At 39.9% G+C, this 16,594-nt stretch overlaps 1 protein-coding gene across 5 annotated transcripts in view; it reads left to right on the forward strand.

Annotated features, from left to right (window-relative positions):
- The first annotated feature begins 563 nt into the window (after window positions 1–563).
- ARFGEF1 (ADP ribosylation factor guanine nucleotide exchange factor 1) overlaps window positions 564–16,594 on the forward strand; it is a 147,712-nt gene continuing 131,681 nt past the window's right edge. For 2 of the 5 annotated variants that reach the window (XR_002343274.2, XM_001928010.8), the window contains exon 1: window positions 564–1,224. Coding sequence is in view for 1 of the 5 variants with exons in the window: in XM_001928010.8 (XP_001928045.2) it covers window positions 1,101–1,224 (124 nt within the window). In the remaining 4 variants the exon portion in view is untranslated. Of the gene's footprint in view, window positions 1,225–1,854; window positions 2,023–16,594 lie in introns of those variants that run through there. The other 3 variants (XR_014843708.1, XM_085022218.1, XM_085022219.1) reach the window with 2 other exon arrangements.

Raw genomic sequence — 16,594 nt, forward strand, 5'->3', positions numbered from 1 at the left:
GAAGCATTCACCTGTTCCCTTAACTTTAATCTCAATTCAGTAGAGATCTGAAACCTAGAGTTTACCGATTTTTATCCTACAGAAATGAAAAAGTGAAACAGTCCCCAATCCTTGTCAGATTGGTTTTAGTCTTCCCAAGAGAGAATCCTGAGGTAGTCGGCGGGCACGGACCTGGACAGCAGTTTCGTGCAGCTGGTAAGGAAACTGAAAATCGAGAGTGCCAGGTGAAGACCGCGCGGCTGAACCTGGGCCGGACGGCTGTTTCCGTGACCCCTGGAGCGGAAGGGGCCGCGCGCCCACCGGGGGGCTCTCCATATACTTCCGATACGTGGATGCAGCGCAGCTGGGAGACCCATTCATTCAGTAGGAGCTTCGGCCCCGGGGGTTCCGGGTGCCAGGGCGCAGCCCCAGTGAGGAGCCCGAAGCGCCCCGCGTGGCGCCGCAGGACGCCCGCCACGCCCCACGCCGCCCTGCAGGCAAACGCGGGAGGCGGCGAGGCCCCGCCGGGCCGCCGTAGCGCTGCGGCTCGAGCCGCTCCTCCCGCGCCGCCCTCCGCCCCCTGCCTCCCGGCGCCGCGGCAGCTCTGGGCAGCCGACGCTGCCGCCGCCGCTTCCTCCTCTGCAGCCGTTCGGCCGCTGCGTGACGCGTCGTTTCCTCCCAACATGGCGGCCGGGGCAGGTCGGCGGTGATGGAGGCCAGTCCGCGGCCACGGCGGGTGCTAATCCCCACAGTAGCCAGGGCAGCCCTGCTCTCGCCGGGCCTCTGAGCCGCCGCCTCGTCCCTCGGCCTCCGGCTGACGGCCGCCGAGCTGGGCTCCCTCGCCGCCCCCGGGCCGGAGGGACAAGTGGAGCGGGGTGGCCGGCAAACGACCCCCGGGCGGGGAGAAGCGGAGGTCCCACGGGCGCGGCCCCTCTGGGGGCGGTGACGACCTCCGCGCTCCTCGGCCGCCCGCCCCTTCCTGATCCTGCCGCTGCCCTCCACGCCTCCTCTTCCCCACCTCCACCCCCTCTCCTTTCTCTCCGCTTTTCCTCCCCCTCCTCCTCCCCTCCAGCCGCTGGGAGCCGCGGGTCGGACGAGCCGCCGCCTCCTTCTCTGCGTCCATGTATGAGGGGAAGAAGACGAAGAACATGTTCCTGACCCGGGCCCTGGAGAAGATTTTGGCCGACAAGGAAGTGAAGAAGGCGCATCACTCCCAACTGCGCAAAGCGTGCGAGGTGGCGTTAGGTGAGTGGGGAGGAGGCCGGGGATGGGGGTGGGGGAATGGGGGGGGGGCGCCGGCGCGGGAGGTGGGGTCGCTGGGGGCTCGCCCTGAGCCGGCGCCGCTAACCTCGGGGAGCCCTCGCCGAGCCCCGGCCGCCTGGCTGGAGTTGACAGTAACTCGGCTGGATGGGGGGCAGAGGCAGGGTGGAGGAGGAAGGGCAGTTAGTTAGCTCGGCCCGGGGCCGGCGGCTGCGCTCGGGCTCGACTCGGGAAGAGCAGGTTGTGTCGGCCGACCGTGCGGTGCGGACAGGCTCTCACCCTTTGTGAGGCGGCAGCAAGAGGAGCTGTTGTTTATTGGCGTGGAAAATTGAGGTGGAGCTGATTTGGCAGGATTGGGCGTGGGAAGGGTTCTGTCTTGTAATTTCCATAACTTTGTCGTTTGGCGTGGTACTTTGGGAAGCTAGGCTGAAGTTGTTCCCTTGTTGACAGTCTCGAGAAGGGGTTTGCGAGAGGTGCAGCCTGTTCTGACATCTCTCCGCCTCCGCCACGGGAAAAACAGAGTAATGTGGTATCCGACTGGGCTGACCTGGAAGAACTAGACCGGAGGTTAAGGGGTGGGGGGGCGAGATAAAAGCGGGGAAGGATAGGACCTTTAGATAAGATGGCTTTAGGGGACAAGGAAGGAAGGGTTTGAATGGGGAAGAGGAAAAAGACAATGACACCCACCAGCCACATGTTTGGACCGTGGCAGCCGCTCTCAAGCTTGAATTCTGATTTATAGTTCAGACGGAAGCGATCTAGTGTAATGAAGCCCATAGCGGGGTAAGTCCGAACAATACCTACAGCGAGGCCAGGCAGATGAGGAATTGTTAGAGAGGACCCACCGGTGGATCTGTTGCATCCATCAAGGATGAATTCGTTTAAGGCGAGACCAGAACATTAAACACAAAGATGAATTCCTAATGCCTGCGCTTTATTTTATAGTCCCGGAAATAGACTACATCAAATTGAGAGAAAACGAAGCTTAAGTGGGCTTTGGGAAAAAAGCATCCTTGAAGGGGAAAAAAAAATCCAGAATAACTTAGATGTATGCTAAAGGGTCACGACAGCTTAAAAGCAACTTTTCCTTTTAATTATTTAAATAAGTAGAAGACTTTTTTCCAATACTTAGATTGTATTTTATTATTATAATTTTTAATAATTATTTCCCCAATACAATTTTTTTTTTGTACTGTACAGAGAAAACTTTTTAACTTGCTATAATCTATGCTTTTTTCATCTTCTATTTCGGATCCTTTGAAGTGGTATGAAAAACATTAAAATTTTTTCATTAAATTTTTTTTGAATTTTATATATAATGAGTTTAAGTTTAGTTTTTTTTTACCCTTCATGAATCAGAAGTTCAGCTTTTGCTATTGTAGCTAGCAAAAGACTGTTTTAGGTGTATAAGAAGATGTTGTACAGTGGTGAAAATTAAATTTAAATCTTGTCCTAAAAAAAATAATTATTAATTTGGGGTGGGATGAGGGAAGGAGTGATTTGGGGAATTTTTAAAAGAATTGTTATGTGTAGGCTTATGAATAACTTGCAGGTTAAAGCAGTTAAGTTCAAACTAAATTTTTAGTGTATGAAACTATATTTTCCATGTTAAAGTATACTTTTAATACACTCAATTACAAGTGTTAGAATGAAGAAATGGACTCTCTGTGTGTGTCTGTATATATAGTATATACATTATTTATATATTTATTCTCTCTCTCTCCCCAAGATGCTAATGTAAGTATATTTTAACCGAGAGCTCACTGGGAGGAGAATGTGCAATCCTGGGTTTAAATCCCAGTTCTCTTGCTTTGCAGTGTAATAAAGTCCCTGGGCCTTAGTTTCCTTCTCTTTAAAATTAGGATGTTGAACTTAATGATTGTAAGGTTGCTTCCTCTCTAATGTGCCATGAATGTGAACACACTGTTCTGTTAACTTGCCCGTTGAGAGTATTCCTGCCTCTCTTGATTGGCATCCTTAGAGGGCTTATAGCTTGGTCCTTGCTATTTCTAGACATAGGGACCTCTTGGTAGTGTGTGTACCAGCTGTACCAAGATTGTCTGTTTGATGTTTAGCCAGTTTGGGGTTTGTTTTTTGCTTTTTGTCTTTTCTAGGGCTGCACCCATGGCATACGGAGGTTCCCAGGCTAGGGGTCCAATCAGAGCTGTAGCCGCCAGCCTACACCATAGCCACAGCAACGCCAGATCCGAGCCACGTCTTCAGCCTACACCACAGCTCACGGTACCACTGGATCCTTAACCCACTGAATGGGGCCAGGGATGGAACCTGCAACTTCATGATTCCTATTCGGATTCGTTAATGACTGAGTCACCATGGGAACTCCAGTTGGGGGGGGGGTTTGTTTGTTTGTTTTTTGCCCCTTCCTTTTAGTTAGGAGAAGCTTATTATGAAGAATGTGACTACCCATGCAGGGACTAGGCACAAGAGTACTTTCTTTACTTGATATATAGAGCTTTTCCCTCACATTTTATAGCTACATTTAGTCTGCTACAAAATCTCATTGAGCAGTCTCCTGGTAGTTAATCTCTGATGACCTTTGTTTTCTTCCCTTCTAGTTATCCATCTGCATTATCTCCCAAACATAAGTTGATAGGATAACCCATTTTATCTTTTCAGAAAGTGTAATATTTTGTAGTAGATGGTATCCCTGGAAACTGTTATAGATCTTCCTTTTCTTCTTCGCTGTTGTGACCTGGCTCAGGCCCACTTTGGTCTCTTAATATCTGTATGTCTGTCAGGCTGGGTGGGAGTGTAAACTGGAATGGCCTAGTTTGGTCCTCCCTGATTGTGAGAGGATAGGAGTTGGTTCATGGTAGTAGAAAGGTGGGTGTCGTTATGACCCTTCTAAGTGTACCTGCCTGCATTCATTCCGTCTCCACCCCCTGCCCCGAATTTATATTGAGTACCTAATATGGAGCTGAAGGGAAATGGACAAGAAACAAGCAAATATGTAGTATTTTTATATCCAGGCTTTTAATCCTTTGTGTTTTAAAATTTTATTGGTGTGTGAGTAGATTTCAAAGCACTAATACTCAAAATTAATTTAATTACCTTTTAGCAAAATGGCCTGTAAATAATACTCACAAGATTTCATTCAGCTCATCACGTATTCTTAAGAAAATTGTATTTTTTGTTGTTAAGTATAGCTTTTAGAAAACTTTATCTAGATTAGGGGAGATTTTACTTTATTATATAAAATCCATTCTCAAAGACACCACTTAAAGGACTTTTATTTACCCAAAAAGAAAAATAATGAAACCTTTAAAGCCGATTATTTAAAACTTGTATTAAATTATCTTACATTTCAGACTTTATTTTGAAGTAAGTGGTTAAAAAAAAAAAAAAAAAAAAGAAACAAAACCCCATACACCTATATTGTTACAATCAGTGTGAAGCCCACAGACCCAAGAATAGCTCTAGGTTGCCCTCTCTTGGTACCTGCCCCACTATAGCTCTGCAGCAAACGCTGAACTCTGCAGAGTGAGGGCCTCTAGGCTGCCCTAGCTTAGCCTGATCCATTCCTGCTCTCCAGCATCCTGAATTAAAAATAGTCTGGCCATCTGCTGGCAGATGAGACAACAGCTGAGCTATTTTTAGCTCAAAGAATTTAGGATTGTTGAGAGATTGGGCTTGAAGGTAGTAGCATTGTTTGTTTCGTGGGGAGGGTGCAATTGGGCCATATTCCAGTCAGGTCCCCAAGTTTCAAGAGTTTCTTTGGTGTTAGAGCTATCTATGACTAGTTCAACTTCTGCCTCTGACATCAGATATCTGTGAAGATACTCTGCAGATGTTAGGATGAGTGAGTTCAGGGTTGGAAGCTGGCAGTGATTCAGAATAGGAGTGAAAGGGGTGACCAGAAGAAGGTTTTAGAGACAAGGGTAACCCTGCAGAGTCAGTGATGAGGGTGGGATCCCTGCAGAAAGATGGGAAAATGATGGAGAAAAAGAGGAATTGTGAAGGAAGTAATTTTTGCATCAGACAAGGTGTGAATTTGTGTTCATCATGTTCCAAAGTGATCCTACTGGTTTAGTTTCTTACGGAGTCTCTTAGCTATAATTATAGTCTCCTCCAGAAATGTAAATATACTTAGGCTAAAAACTTACCAGAGCTTGCTTCCTTCTACCCCTCTAATCTCACCCTTGTTTTGGTTAGTATGTTATAAAAAAGATGTATGGGTGGAGGGAAAGTTGCCTGATTGCTTTTGACCCCAGTTTTCTGCTACTTGTAATAATTCTCTTAATTTCTGTCACTCTTGACCATTTACAAAAAATGACTTATCCCCATTATTGGGAATAACTCATTATTATTCCCAATAATGAATTATTTTAATTATAAAATTATTACAGTGAATTATTTTAATCATAGTATAAATAAATATAATCATTAGCAAGTCTCCTTTTAAACCTTTCTTGATATCTAAAATACAAAGTGTTTTCACTAAGTCAGGCTGCCAGAATTTTTGAGGTAGCTAGGAAAGAAGGGCTCAATGAATGAAATGACTGAAAGAAAAATTCCATTAGGTTTGAGGTGAAAAAAATAAGTTTGGGTTACCACATGTAACTCTTTTCATTGTGGAGATTTATAGTGCACATTAACATAGTTAAGATTCTGAGGAGTCCTCTACAGTAAAGAAAAAAAACCCTCAATTTTGCTTAATGAAAATTTTCCTAAATTTGTTTGACCCCTTTCCCTGTCTGTCAACACCCTTAGGAAACATTATTCCTTGAAATTTACTTTGGGACACTATTCAGGGGGAGGACAGATGAAGCAGATGCAATAGCCCTAACTACTGATGAAAGCATTCTTGTGTTTTTGGAAAGTAGGAGTCCTATGTGGGAAGGAGAAAGTCAGAAATGAAGTGTAGTTGGAAAGAGTGGTATCAAGATCAACAGACTGTTTCCTTTCTAGCTCTTTCTTTTCTATGTCATGGCAGACATCTTTTTGTCTCTCCTGATAATGTGTAACTTGCAGAGAAACTTGTGTTGGTAATTGTTTTTTCGAACCAGAATAAAAACGCATTGTGAATCAGAAGTAATTTGTAGGAATATTTGTCATAATACTCCTCACAAAGAGGAGGGAATTTGAAGAGGGAAAATACGTGAACACATTATTGTTGCCATTCAAAACTTAGGTATGTTCTTCATTCAGTTATTTGTTGAACTAGTACATGCCAGATACTGTTGGAGTGCTGGGCATATAGCATTGAGCCAGATATGCTTTCATTTTCCAGGGCAATAAGGCTAACATTAAAAAACAAACTAATATATTGTTAGATTGTTATTATGTCAAAAAAAAAAAATAGTTCAGAAAGGTCAAAGGAGAATGACCAGGAGTTCAGTTTTAGGTAGGGTTGTCAGGAAAGGCCTTTCAATGAGGTGACCCTTCAAATACCTGGATGAAGCAAATAGAGGGAACAGCATGACGAGGTACCTTCCAAGCTTGTGTGGCTGGGAAAGAGTGAGAAGGAGAAGGTAGAAGAAAAGGGCTTCTTTAGATTTTATTGCATCTGTGCTGGAAGTCACTGTAGAGTTTTATAGAAGGTGACAAAGCAGATTTACATTTTAAAAGTCTCAACTTTGGCCAGAAATGATGGTGATTTGGACCAGGCTGGTGGTGATGGAATAGAATTGGTTGCATCTGGAACATATATTAAAGCTGTTGACAGGATTTGCTGATGGGTTGGTTGCTCTGCTGATGGGTTGATTGCACGACAACAATCATAGCCAGAACTACAAGGTTGTTGGAGAAGGCATTCACTGGGATGGGGAACACCGGGATAGAAACAGCCTTTGGAAAAAAAGCTGACATAGTAAAACATTTCCATTCATCTCTTTACATGTATTTTAGAATTTTTTTATGATAGAATTTCCTGCTGAAGTTATAGGATATTTTCTACTGAGAAAAGGACACAATTAAAATGGGAAGACGTATCCTACTGAGAAGGCACAAAACAGTTTCAAATTTGAGTTGTCAGGGTTTTTTTTCAGTGATATTTTTTCCTAAGAGAATGAGCCTTTCACATAGTTTCAGTTACAATAAACAATTGATCTGGTCTCTTTCCGATAGGATCTTTGCAGATGTAATTAGTTAAGCATCTCAAAATGCAATCATCTTGGATTTAAGGGTAGGAACTAAATCTAGTGACTGGTATCCTTATATCTAAAGGACACAGAGACATACAGAGGAAGAACGCTGTGGTAAAGACAGAGGCAGACAGAGATTGGCATTATGGTGCCATAAATCAAGAAATGCCAGGTGTCATCAGAAGCTAGGATGGGGCAAAGGAGCAGTCTTCCCTGGAACTTACAGTGGCAGGATGGCTCTGCTAGCACCTTGAATTCAGACTTTGGGCCTCCAGAACTGTGAGAGAACATATTTCTGTTATTTATTTATTTATTTATTTTTTTGTCTTTTGTCTTTTTTTCGGGCCACACCCACGGCATATGGAGGTTCCCAGGCTAGGGCTCGAATTGGAGCTGTTGCTGCTCTCCTACACCATAGCCATAGCAGTGCGGGATCTGAGCCACGTCTGCGACCTACACCACAGCTCACCGCAGTGATGGATCCTTAACCCACTGAGCGAGGCCAGGGATCAAACTGGCAACATCATGGTTCCTAGTCGCATTCGTTTCCGCTGCGCCACCCCAGGAACTCCAAATTTCTGTTGTTTTAAACTACCAACTTTGTGGTAATTTGTTGAAGCAGCCCCAGGAAACTAATAAAAGTTCCTTTATCCCAATTTTTTAGACATAATTTGATTTATTTGGGCTTCTATTTTCAGGGTATAGCATGTACTTGAATAGCATAGGGGTCAGGGCACCCACCCTCCAAGCAGTTGAAACTGAGTATAACTCTTTAGTCAGCCCTCCATATTCATGGTTCTGCATCCTTGGAGTCAGCCAGCTTTGGGTCGAGTAGTACTGTAGTGTTTACTTTTAAAATCCATGTGTAAGTGGACTCATGCAGTTCAAACCCATATTGTTTTTGTTCAGGGTCTGCTGTATATCTTCATACAGTCAAATACTGTCTTTGGCTGGTCTCTGTTTCATAAATCTAGAAGGGGGTTATTCTGAGACTTTATTGTTCATGAGTCTTGAGAAATCTCTTTAAAAAAGAGTCCTGGGCCCAAGTATTTAAACTGTTTGTATTCTGCTGTTGATATTTTTGTTTTAATTAGATTTAGTCTTGATATAACTACATCAGTCTTTAGAGCAGAGCCTATGTTATCTTCTTATTCAGACAAGGTGAAAAACAATTTTAAAAGTATTTCATATCACAGTATTACTTCTGGAGTTTAGAAAACTCCATGTGGGACAGTTAATGTTTTTCTCTCAACTTTGAATCCAAGAGAATATACAGTGAAACTTCACTAATCAGCTCCTTAATAACTATTTATCCACATCTTACTGAGAAATCAATTAATCGATAAAAGATACAGACAGAATAGGTATATGAGGACCAAGCAATTTACTCAAAGGAGAGTCCTTGTGCCTTAGTTTACTTTTAGTCACATGTAAGTCCTGTAAGTTACTTTTTTTTTTTTAAACAAATCCTTTTCTTCAAACCATTTTCACAAATAAAATTTGGGGAAAAATCACCCATGAAAATGGAGATAACCATAGTTAGCTTTATAAAAAACTTCATTGATATTGTAATTTACAGTCTATAAAATATGCCCATTTTAAATGTTAACAATTTTTACTAAATTTCATTGAGTTGTGCAACCATCACCACAGTCTAGTTTTAGAACATGTCCATCACCCCTGTAAGAAGCCTAGCAGCCATTTACATTTAATCCCTGTTACAGCCTCAGCTCTGGGCATCTACTAATCTCCTTTCTGCGTCCTTATTTGCCTTTTCTGGACATTTCATATAACTGTACGTCATACATATGTGGTCTTTTATTTCTGGCTTCTTTGACTCAGCATAGTGTTTCTGAAGTTCCTTTATGTTGTAGATGTATCAGTATTTCATTTCTTTTTATTGCTAAATAGTATTCCATAGTGCGGAATTCCGCATTTTGCTCATCTATTCACAGTTGATGGGCATTAGGGTTGATTGAACAATGCTGCAATAAATATTTGTGCACAAGTCTTTATGTGAGCCTGATATTTCATTTCTTATGGATACCAAGGAGCGGAATTGTTGGATCATATAATAACCTTAACTTTTTAAGAAACTAAGTTGTTTTCCAAAATGGCTGCACCACTTGGAATTCTCATTTAGCCTTGCCAGTCCACATTTGTTATTGTCTGTGTTTTTGATTTTAGTGGTCCTAGTTAATGTGAAATGTTATTTCAGCGAAACACTGTTAGCTTTTCGAGAATTTTTTCCAGACTTCATTCTGCACACATACACATGAGCAGATGTATTTTTCCAAAAATTGAGCTTATTTCTGAGGCGATAATAGGAAGAAAAGAAATAGCTAACTTTTATTGACTGTTTACTGTATGCCAAGTTCTGTGCCAATTAAATACTTCATTGGCTTTATCTCAGTTAGTTGTCAAAACAACCTTATGCGCTAAGGTGCTATTATTATCTGTATTTTGCAAATGAAGAAACTGAGGTTTAGAGCTGTGTTTGGCAGAGTGGGAATATGAGTGTCTTGTGGCTTATTGCGGCTGTCCTAAACTGTACCCTTAATCACTGAACTGTTTACAAGTAACAGATAACAAAATGGGAAAGGAGGGCATCCATAGAAAGAAAGGCACTGCTAAGAAAAAAGGCAAAAGTACATCATAGATAAAGAAACAATCAGTCAACAACAATGTATGAAAATATTGCTCTGTACATTTCAGTGAATCCTGAGGGCAATCAAATTGTGTACTATGTGTTCATATTGTCATCCCTGGGTCTGTCTTACAAAACAGATCCTTCTAGTCTGTTCTCTAAGAAGGCAGGCAGATTCATGTGTGTTTTTCTGTGTATCTTTCTAAGACTTTTAACAAAATTTTAAAGTAAGATTTTTATTTGAGCCATTTGGAAAATTCTGTCCTGTGTGACTCCCAAGGATTCTTGATAGGCTAGCTTTCATGGTACTTGTATTCCTAACCCTTTAAAAATACTCTCACTTGTGCTTTCTTTCTTTGTTTTTTTTTTTGTTTGTTTGTTTGTTTTTTTTTTTTTGTCTTTTCTAGGGCCTCTCCCATGGCATATGGAGGTTCCCAGGCTAGGGGTCTCATTGGAGCTGTAGCCACCAGCCTACGCCAGAGCCACAGCAATGCTGGATCCGAGCCGCGTCTGAGACCCACACCACAGTTCACAGCAATGCCAGATCCTTAACCCACTGAGCAAGGCCAGGGATCGAACCCGCAACCTCATGGTTCCTAGTCAGATTCATTAACCACTGAGCCATGACGGGAACTCCATCTCACTTGTGCTTTCTATCTTAATATTTTATAGCATTTCAGATCATTTTAAGAATTGAAATAAAAACAAAATCTTATTAAAATGTTATCTTATGGGAAATTACAGACAAGACTTCACCTAAAAATAACTGGTAATATGTCTCTGGCTTCTTTTGTACAGTCTCATTATTTCATGTGCTTTTTTTTTTTTTTTGGTCATGCCCAAGGCATGTGGGAGATCCTGGGCCGGGGATTGAACTCATACCACAGCAATGATCTGAGCCATTGCATTGATAATGCTGTGTCTTTAACCTGCTATGCCACAAGGGAACTCCTCATGTATTTTTTATATACTATATCTATGTGTCTTCCTACCTAGAATTTTAGTAAGTATGAATTTAGGAGCATTTACGTTTAAAATTTGCTGCATACATTTTTCCTTTTATTTTTATTAATCCCTGCAAAATTCAGGAGTGTTTGTTATGTACACAGAATTATTTAAACCCTAAGACGAAGCTCACAGAGTTAGCATATGGCCATTTATGGTTCTTGTTCCTTAGGCAAAATTGCCGTATATTATACTTGTGCTGGGTGCACTTGAACACAAGACCGAGTATTTACTCTTTTTATTGGCTTTGATCCATTTTTATGTAACTGTTCTTTTTCATTGTTCCTTTGCATTTTTTTTTCTATTCTAAAAGTATGTATCAAAGGCATTAAAACTACTCTTTATAGTTAGGATAGGCATATTTTTGTTTTCTGTAAGTTTTATTGTTTTTTTCAAATTTTTTCCCTTGAGCTTTATTAGCATATAATATGAGTTACATGTAAGTTCACTTTCTCTCTTAGAATTAATAGTCAGGTGTTGATAAGCAGTTACTAAGTAAGTTTAAAACTCATTTTATCATATCTAATTCCATTCTACTTAGTGCTTAACATTTTTTATAATGTTGCTTGATTCTTTTTCCAAATAATTTTAGGATGCTCTTTTATTTCTTTAATTCTTTCTTTTATACTCTCTTAACATCTTATTAACATAATATTTACTCAGCATTTCTTTCCTTTTATTCTTGTATATTAGATAAAAAGTGTTAAAGTTGAGAAGTTGATTGTCTTACTTCATTCATTTTGTTGGGTCCTCATGCCGCTATTCCCTAAGTGTTAATTCTTACGTGATAATTGAGACTGCTTAATGCAGTGATAAGCAAAATCTTATGTGCAGTTTCTCATGTGCTTTATCTTTAGAAATGAAAATGGAACTACATGCATCTTCTAGTAATAGTGAAGAATAGAAATAAGGTGTAATATGTTTGATACCAGTTAATAATTAACATTTAATAGTTAATAATTAAGCTTTTAAAGTCTGTACCAGTTCCAAGATGGTTATTTTATAGTGAATACTGTGTTTACAGATATTTTTCTAGAAGAGGCATGGACAGAAATTAAATTTACATTATCAGAATGTACTTTTTTCCTAAATGCAATGATGAATCTGTGTTTTTGGATATATGAAATGAAAGTATTTTATTCTCTCTGTTCCTACCCCCAACCCCCATTTTTATGGCTATCAGAGAAGACCTGAGTGGCAAATGAGAAGGAAAGGTACTTTTGTTAGTGGTATGTAGCATATGCTTCCTTAAAAAGTGAATGAATATGCCAAAGTGCACTGTTAGGCTTTTCTATGTGGTTATATCTTCATTGAGTTGTTTTCCTTTTCCTTTTTTTTTTTAATAGGTTGTTTCAGTTCTTTCTTTAATTTTCTTTTACATTTCAAAAAGCACACCTGATTAGGTGATCAATATGCCCCAATCTAGTTCCCACCAAAAAACTGGGCATTCACGTCATAATCATTATAATTCTTTTTGTTTGGTTGGTTTTTCTTGTTTTGAATGAGAAACGTGTTCAGAGGTTAGTCTTTTTCTGTTTTATTACTAAGTTAAAATTACATTTATGAATATTTTTTGAACAGTTTTTATGTCAAATTGAATCTTGATTTTTTTGTTTGTTTTAATACTCCCCCACATGGTTTCTGATTTTACTGACGTTTTCTGTCTTCACCATTTCTTAAGGTGGTATAATCTTTCATTAATAGCAAATAAAGAACTTTGTTCATTATGCCACTCAGGCATGCCTGCTGCTGTTCAGTATAAATAAGATACTTGTCACTAGTTCGCTTGACTAAAACTTTTTAGTGTAAAGTTTCATTGATTCAGTAATGTCCTCAAATATTCTGTCTAGTTAATAATTTCGCTTTTGAGAACATTGGTAAGAAAATGAAAATTTTTTGAGTTTGGAAATTAAATGTCAAGAATGTTAGCTTTCTCTCACTTTTTCCATTTTTTAAAAATTTAAATATCCTTTTTCATTTAAAGAAATTACCACAATATTTCAGTTTCTCTTTTTGGAATTATTCCTTTTATATCCATTTCCTACCTAGTTTTCCTTCTCTGTCTTTCCTTCTCCTTTTCAAACCCTCACAATCTCTATCAGCATTGATATATGTGAAAACATTCTTGATTCATAAAGACATTTTATTTTATTATTATAATTGTTGTTATTTTTACCTTTTAGGGCCGCACCCACAGCATATGGAGGTTCCCAGGCTAGGGGTTGAATCAGAGCTGTAGCTGACAACCTACACCACAGCTAACAGCACTGCCAGATCCTTAACCCACTGAATGAGGCCAGGGATTGAACCCGCAACCTCATGGTTCCTAGTCGGATTCGTTTCCACTGTGCTGCGAGAGGAACTCCCATAAAGATATATTTTAAAGCAATTGAGACAATTTAAAAAATAATTGGTGGGTAACCTGACATCTGGTTACCGATCTGTGATGTGACCTCCCAAATGATCACTGAATTGCAGAAATGGAGGAAAATATACTATGTTGTGGAAAAACCATATTGATGGCAGTCTAGAACTAGACCTAGGAGAAATGAAAAAAGCTGAAAGAATGAGAGAAAAGAGCTGGGTATAGAGGAAGAAAACCAAAACTATTCAACATGGAAAATTCTTTTTCCGAAACACAAAACGAAAAAAGTAAAATTGTGAACGAAGCAGTAATCAAAGACGTAATGAAGGAAGCTGCACTAAAAAAATACCTGTGTTGTAGTTCTCATCGTGGTGCAGTGGAAACGAATTTGAACGGGAACCATGAGGTTGCAGGTTTGATCCCTGGCTTTGCTCAGTGGGTTAAGGTTCCAGTGTTGCCATGAGCTGTGGTGTAGGTTGCAGACTCAACTTTGATCTGGCGTTGCCGTGGCTTTGTTGTAGACTGGTGGCAACAGCTCCAATTAGACCCCTAGCCTGGGAACCTCCATATGCTGCTGGTGTGGCCCTAAAAGGACAAAAGAAAAAAAAAAAAGCCTGTGTATGAAAACGGCCATATTCCAGGAAGTAAAAAACTCAGTATTTAGAGACTCTTACAAGTCTCAGTCTAGCAATATTATTTAAAATAAAAGATTAAAAAAAAAAAATCCCATGAATTTCTAGGCAGAGAAAAAAAGCTTCCAAAGAAGTGTTTTGTTTGTTAGGATTGCAAGTTTCAGCCTAGGTAAACCTAGGTAAACCTGAGTAATTTTGGAATTTGCTGAAAATAATAGAGCAACTCTGCTAATGCTAATAAACTCAGACTTTTCTTTTTTTTTTTTTTTTGTCATGCCTGTGGCACATGGAAATTCCCAGTCCAGAAATTTAACCTGAGCCACAGTGGTGACCCAGTGTGCTGCAGTGACAAGACCAGTTCCTTAACCCACTGCACCACAGATCTCCTGTATTTTTAAATCTGTCTATTCTACCTCTCCTTCTGTCTTCTTTTTTTCCTCTCCTTTCCCTGACTCTTTCATCCTTCCATGCCTTTCATTCCCTTTGTCTCAAATTCTATTTCTAAAAAATTTTTAGGAAATAATCAAGATATGTTGTGAAGATAGATGTACAAGTTTATTCATCATTGTGCTCTTTATAATTGCTAAAAGTGGAAAATAACTCAAGTTGTCAAAATAGGGGATTGGTTATTTAAATAATGGTATGTCCATACAGTGGGATAGTACAAAGAACTGAGTGGTGGTGTGTTGCAAATATATTTATTAAGATAGGAGGATGAGTGAGTAGAAAAAGTAGATTATATAATAGCATTTTTTAAAAACAAATATGTATAGGTATATATAGAAAAAGTATTGCAAATACAAGGAAATTTTTTCAATTTTATGTATTTTTTTATTAAAGTATAGTCGATTTACAATGTGCCAATATCTACAGTACAGCAAAGTGACCCCGTCATACATATATATACACATTCCTCTTTTTATATTACCTTCCACCATGGTCTATCCCAAGAGACTGGATATAGTTCCCTATACACTAGGACCTCATTGCTTATCTATTCTAAATGTAATAGTTTGCATCTAATAACCCAGACTTCCAGTCAGTCCCATTCTCTCCTTTGTCCTCACTGGCAACCACAAGTCTGTTCTCCCTGTCCGTGATCTGTTTCTGTTTTGTAGATAGGTTCATTTTTGCCATATTTTAGATTCACATGTAAGTGATATCCTATGGTATTCGTCTTTCTCTTTTAGATTTACTCCACTTAGTATGAGAATCTCTAGTTGCATCCATGTTGCTGCAAATGGCATTATTTTGTTCATTTTTATGGCTGAGTAGTATTCCATTGTATATATGTACCACACCTTCCTCTTTTTGTCTTTTGTCTTTTTAGGATGGTACCCGAAGCATATGGAGATTCCCAGGGTGGGGGTCTAATCGGAGCTACAGCTGCCAGCCTCCACCAGAGCCATAGCAACGCCAGATTCGAGCCTCATCTGAGACCTACACCATGGCTCACAGCAATGCCGGATCCTTAACCACTGAGCGAGGCCTGGGATCGAACCCACAACCTCGTGGTTCCTAGTTGGAACATTTCCGCTGCACCACCACTGGAACTCCTATCTAAATATAAGAATTAAAAATTCATTTTGAGAGAACCTCATTGGTTGCTGTATCTTGAAAAATACAAGGAAGTCATAGTTTTCAATTCCTCTGAACCCAAGCCAAGGACAGTTTATAGGTTTCAGAAGATCTCGTTTCCACATGTGTATCCATTGTGGATTTCTCAACACATTTAGAAAAGGTATGAAAAATTGATTCAAGAGTACAGTATTTCTTGGAGTTCTCTGGTGGCCTAGTGGTTGAACATCCAGTATTGTCACTGCTGTGGCTTGGGTTACTGCGTGGCACAGGTTTGATCCCTGTCCCAGAAACTTCTGCATTGCCGTGGGGGTGGCCAAAAAAAAAAAAAAAAAAAAAAAAGAGAGAAGGAGTACTATATTTCTTGCCATCTTTTCAAGGTCTAGTGGTGTTAGTTGGCATAGACTTAGTTTTGCAGATTCTTGGTCTTCCTTGCCTATTGGGAAACATGGTTTTCGGAAGTCTTCTCTCCTTTTACTAATTCAATATTTATTTGTATTTATAATTGCCTCTTAAAGTGCAGATAGTCTTTGGGAATATTAAACATCTTAGTTCTTTATATATTTGTACTGTCCTTAGGTTTCTGGAGAATGCTTTCTTGTCTTCCACATCTACCTGAGTGTTGCCCCAGTGCAGGAAGGAAAGTTTTGACAGAATAATGGGAGAGCATGGATTAACTTTGGAATATAGAACATTACGGGTCAGACAGGACTGTGGATAGGCCTGAAAAAGCTTCTTTGTATAATCTAAGGATAGCAGGATAGCATGAGGCTATAGATAAGAAAGAGCAAATAGGTGTAGAACGGTGAGGTGAGACAGTGTTAAAAAAAACAGGCTTCTTTACTTTGCACATAGAATGTGTAATATTTAAAACATGAAAAAGCGTTCTTTATAATTTGTTGATGATAGCTTGTTTTGTGTATTTGGGGAATCATGCCCTTTAGTTATTTTCTTTTAAAAAAGTAAATTAGTGGATTTTGTCTATGTGGCCAGTGTTTTGTATATTAAATTTTTTATTGACTCT

This window comes from Sus scrofa, chromosome 4 (assembly GCF_054392235.1).
Source record: "Sus scrofa isolate SSC_HxYL_T2T_F1_AM1 chromosome 4, Sscrofa_HxYL_maternal_Yorkshire_Landrace_v2.0, whole genome shotgun sequence".
NCBI lineage: Eukaryota > Metazoa > Chordata > Mammalia > Artiodactyla > Suidae > Sus > Sus scrofa.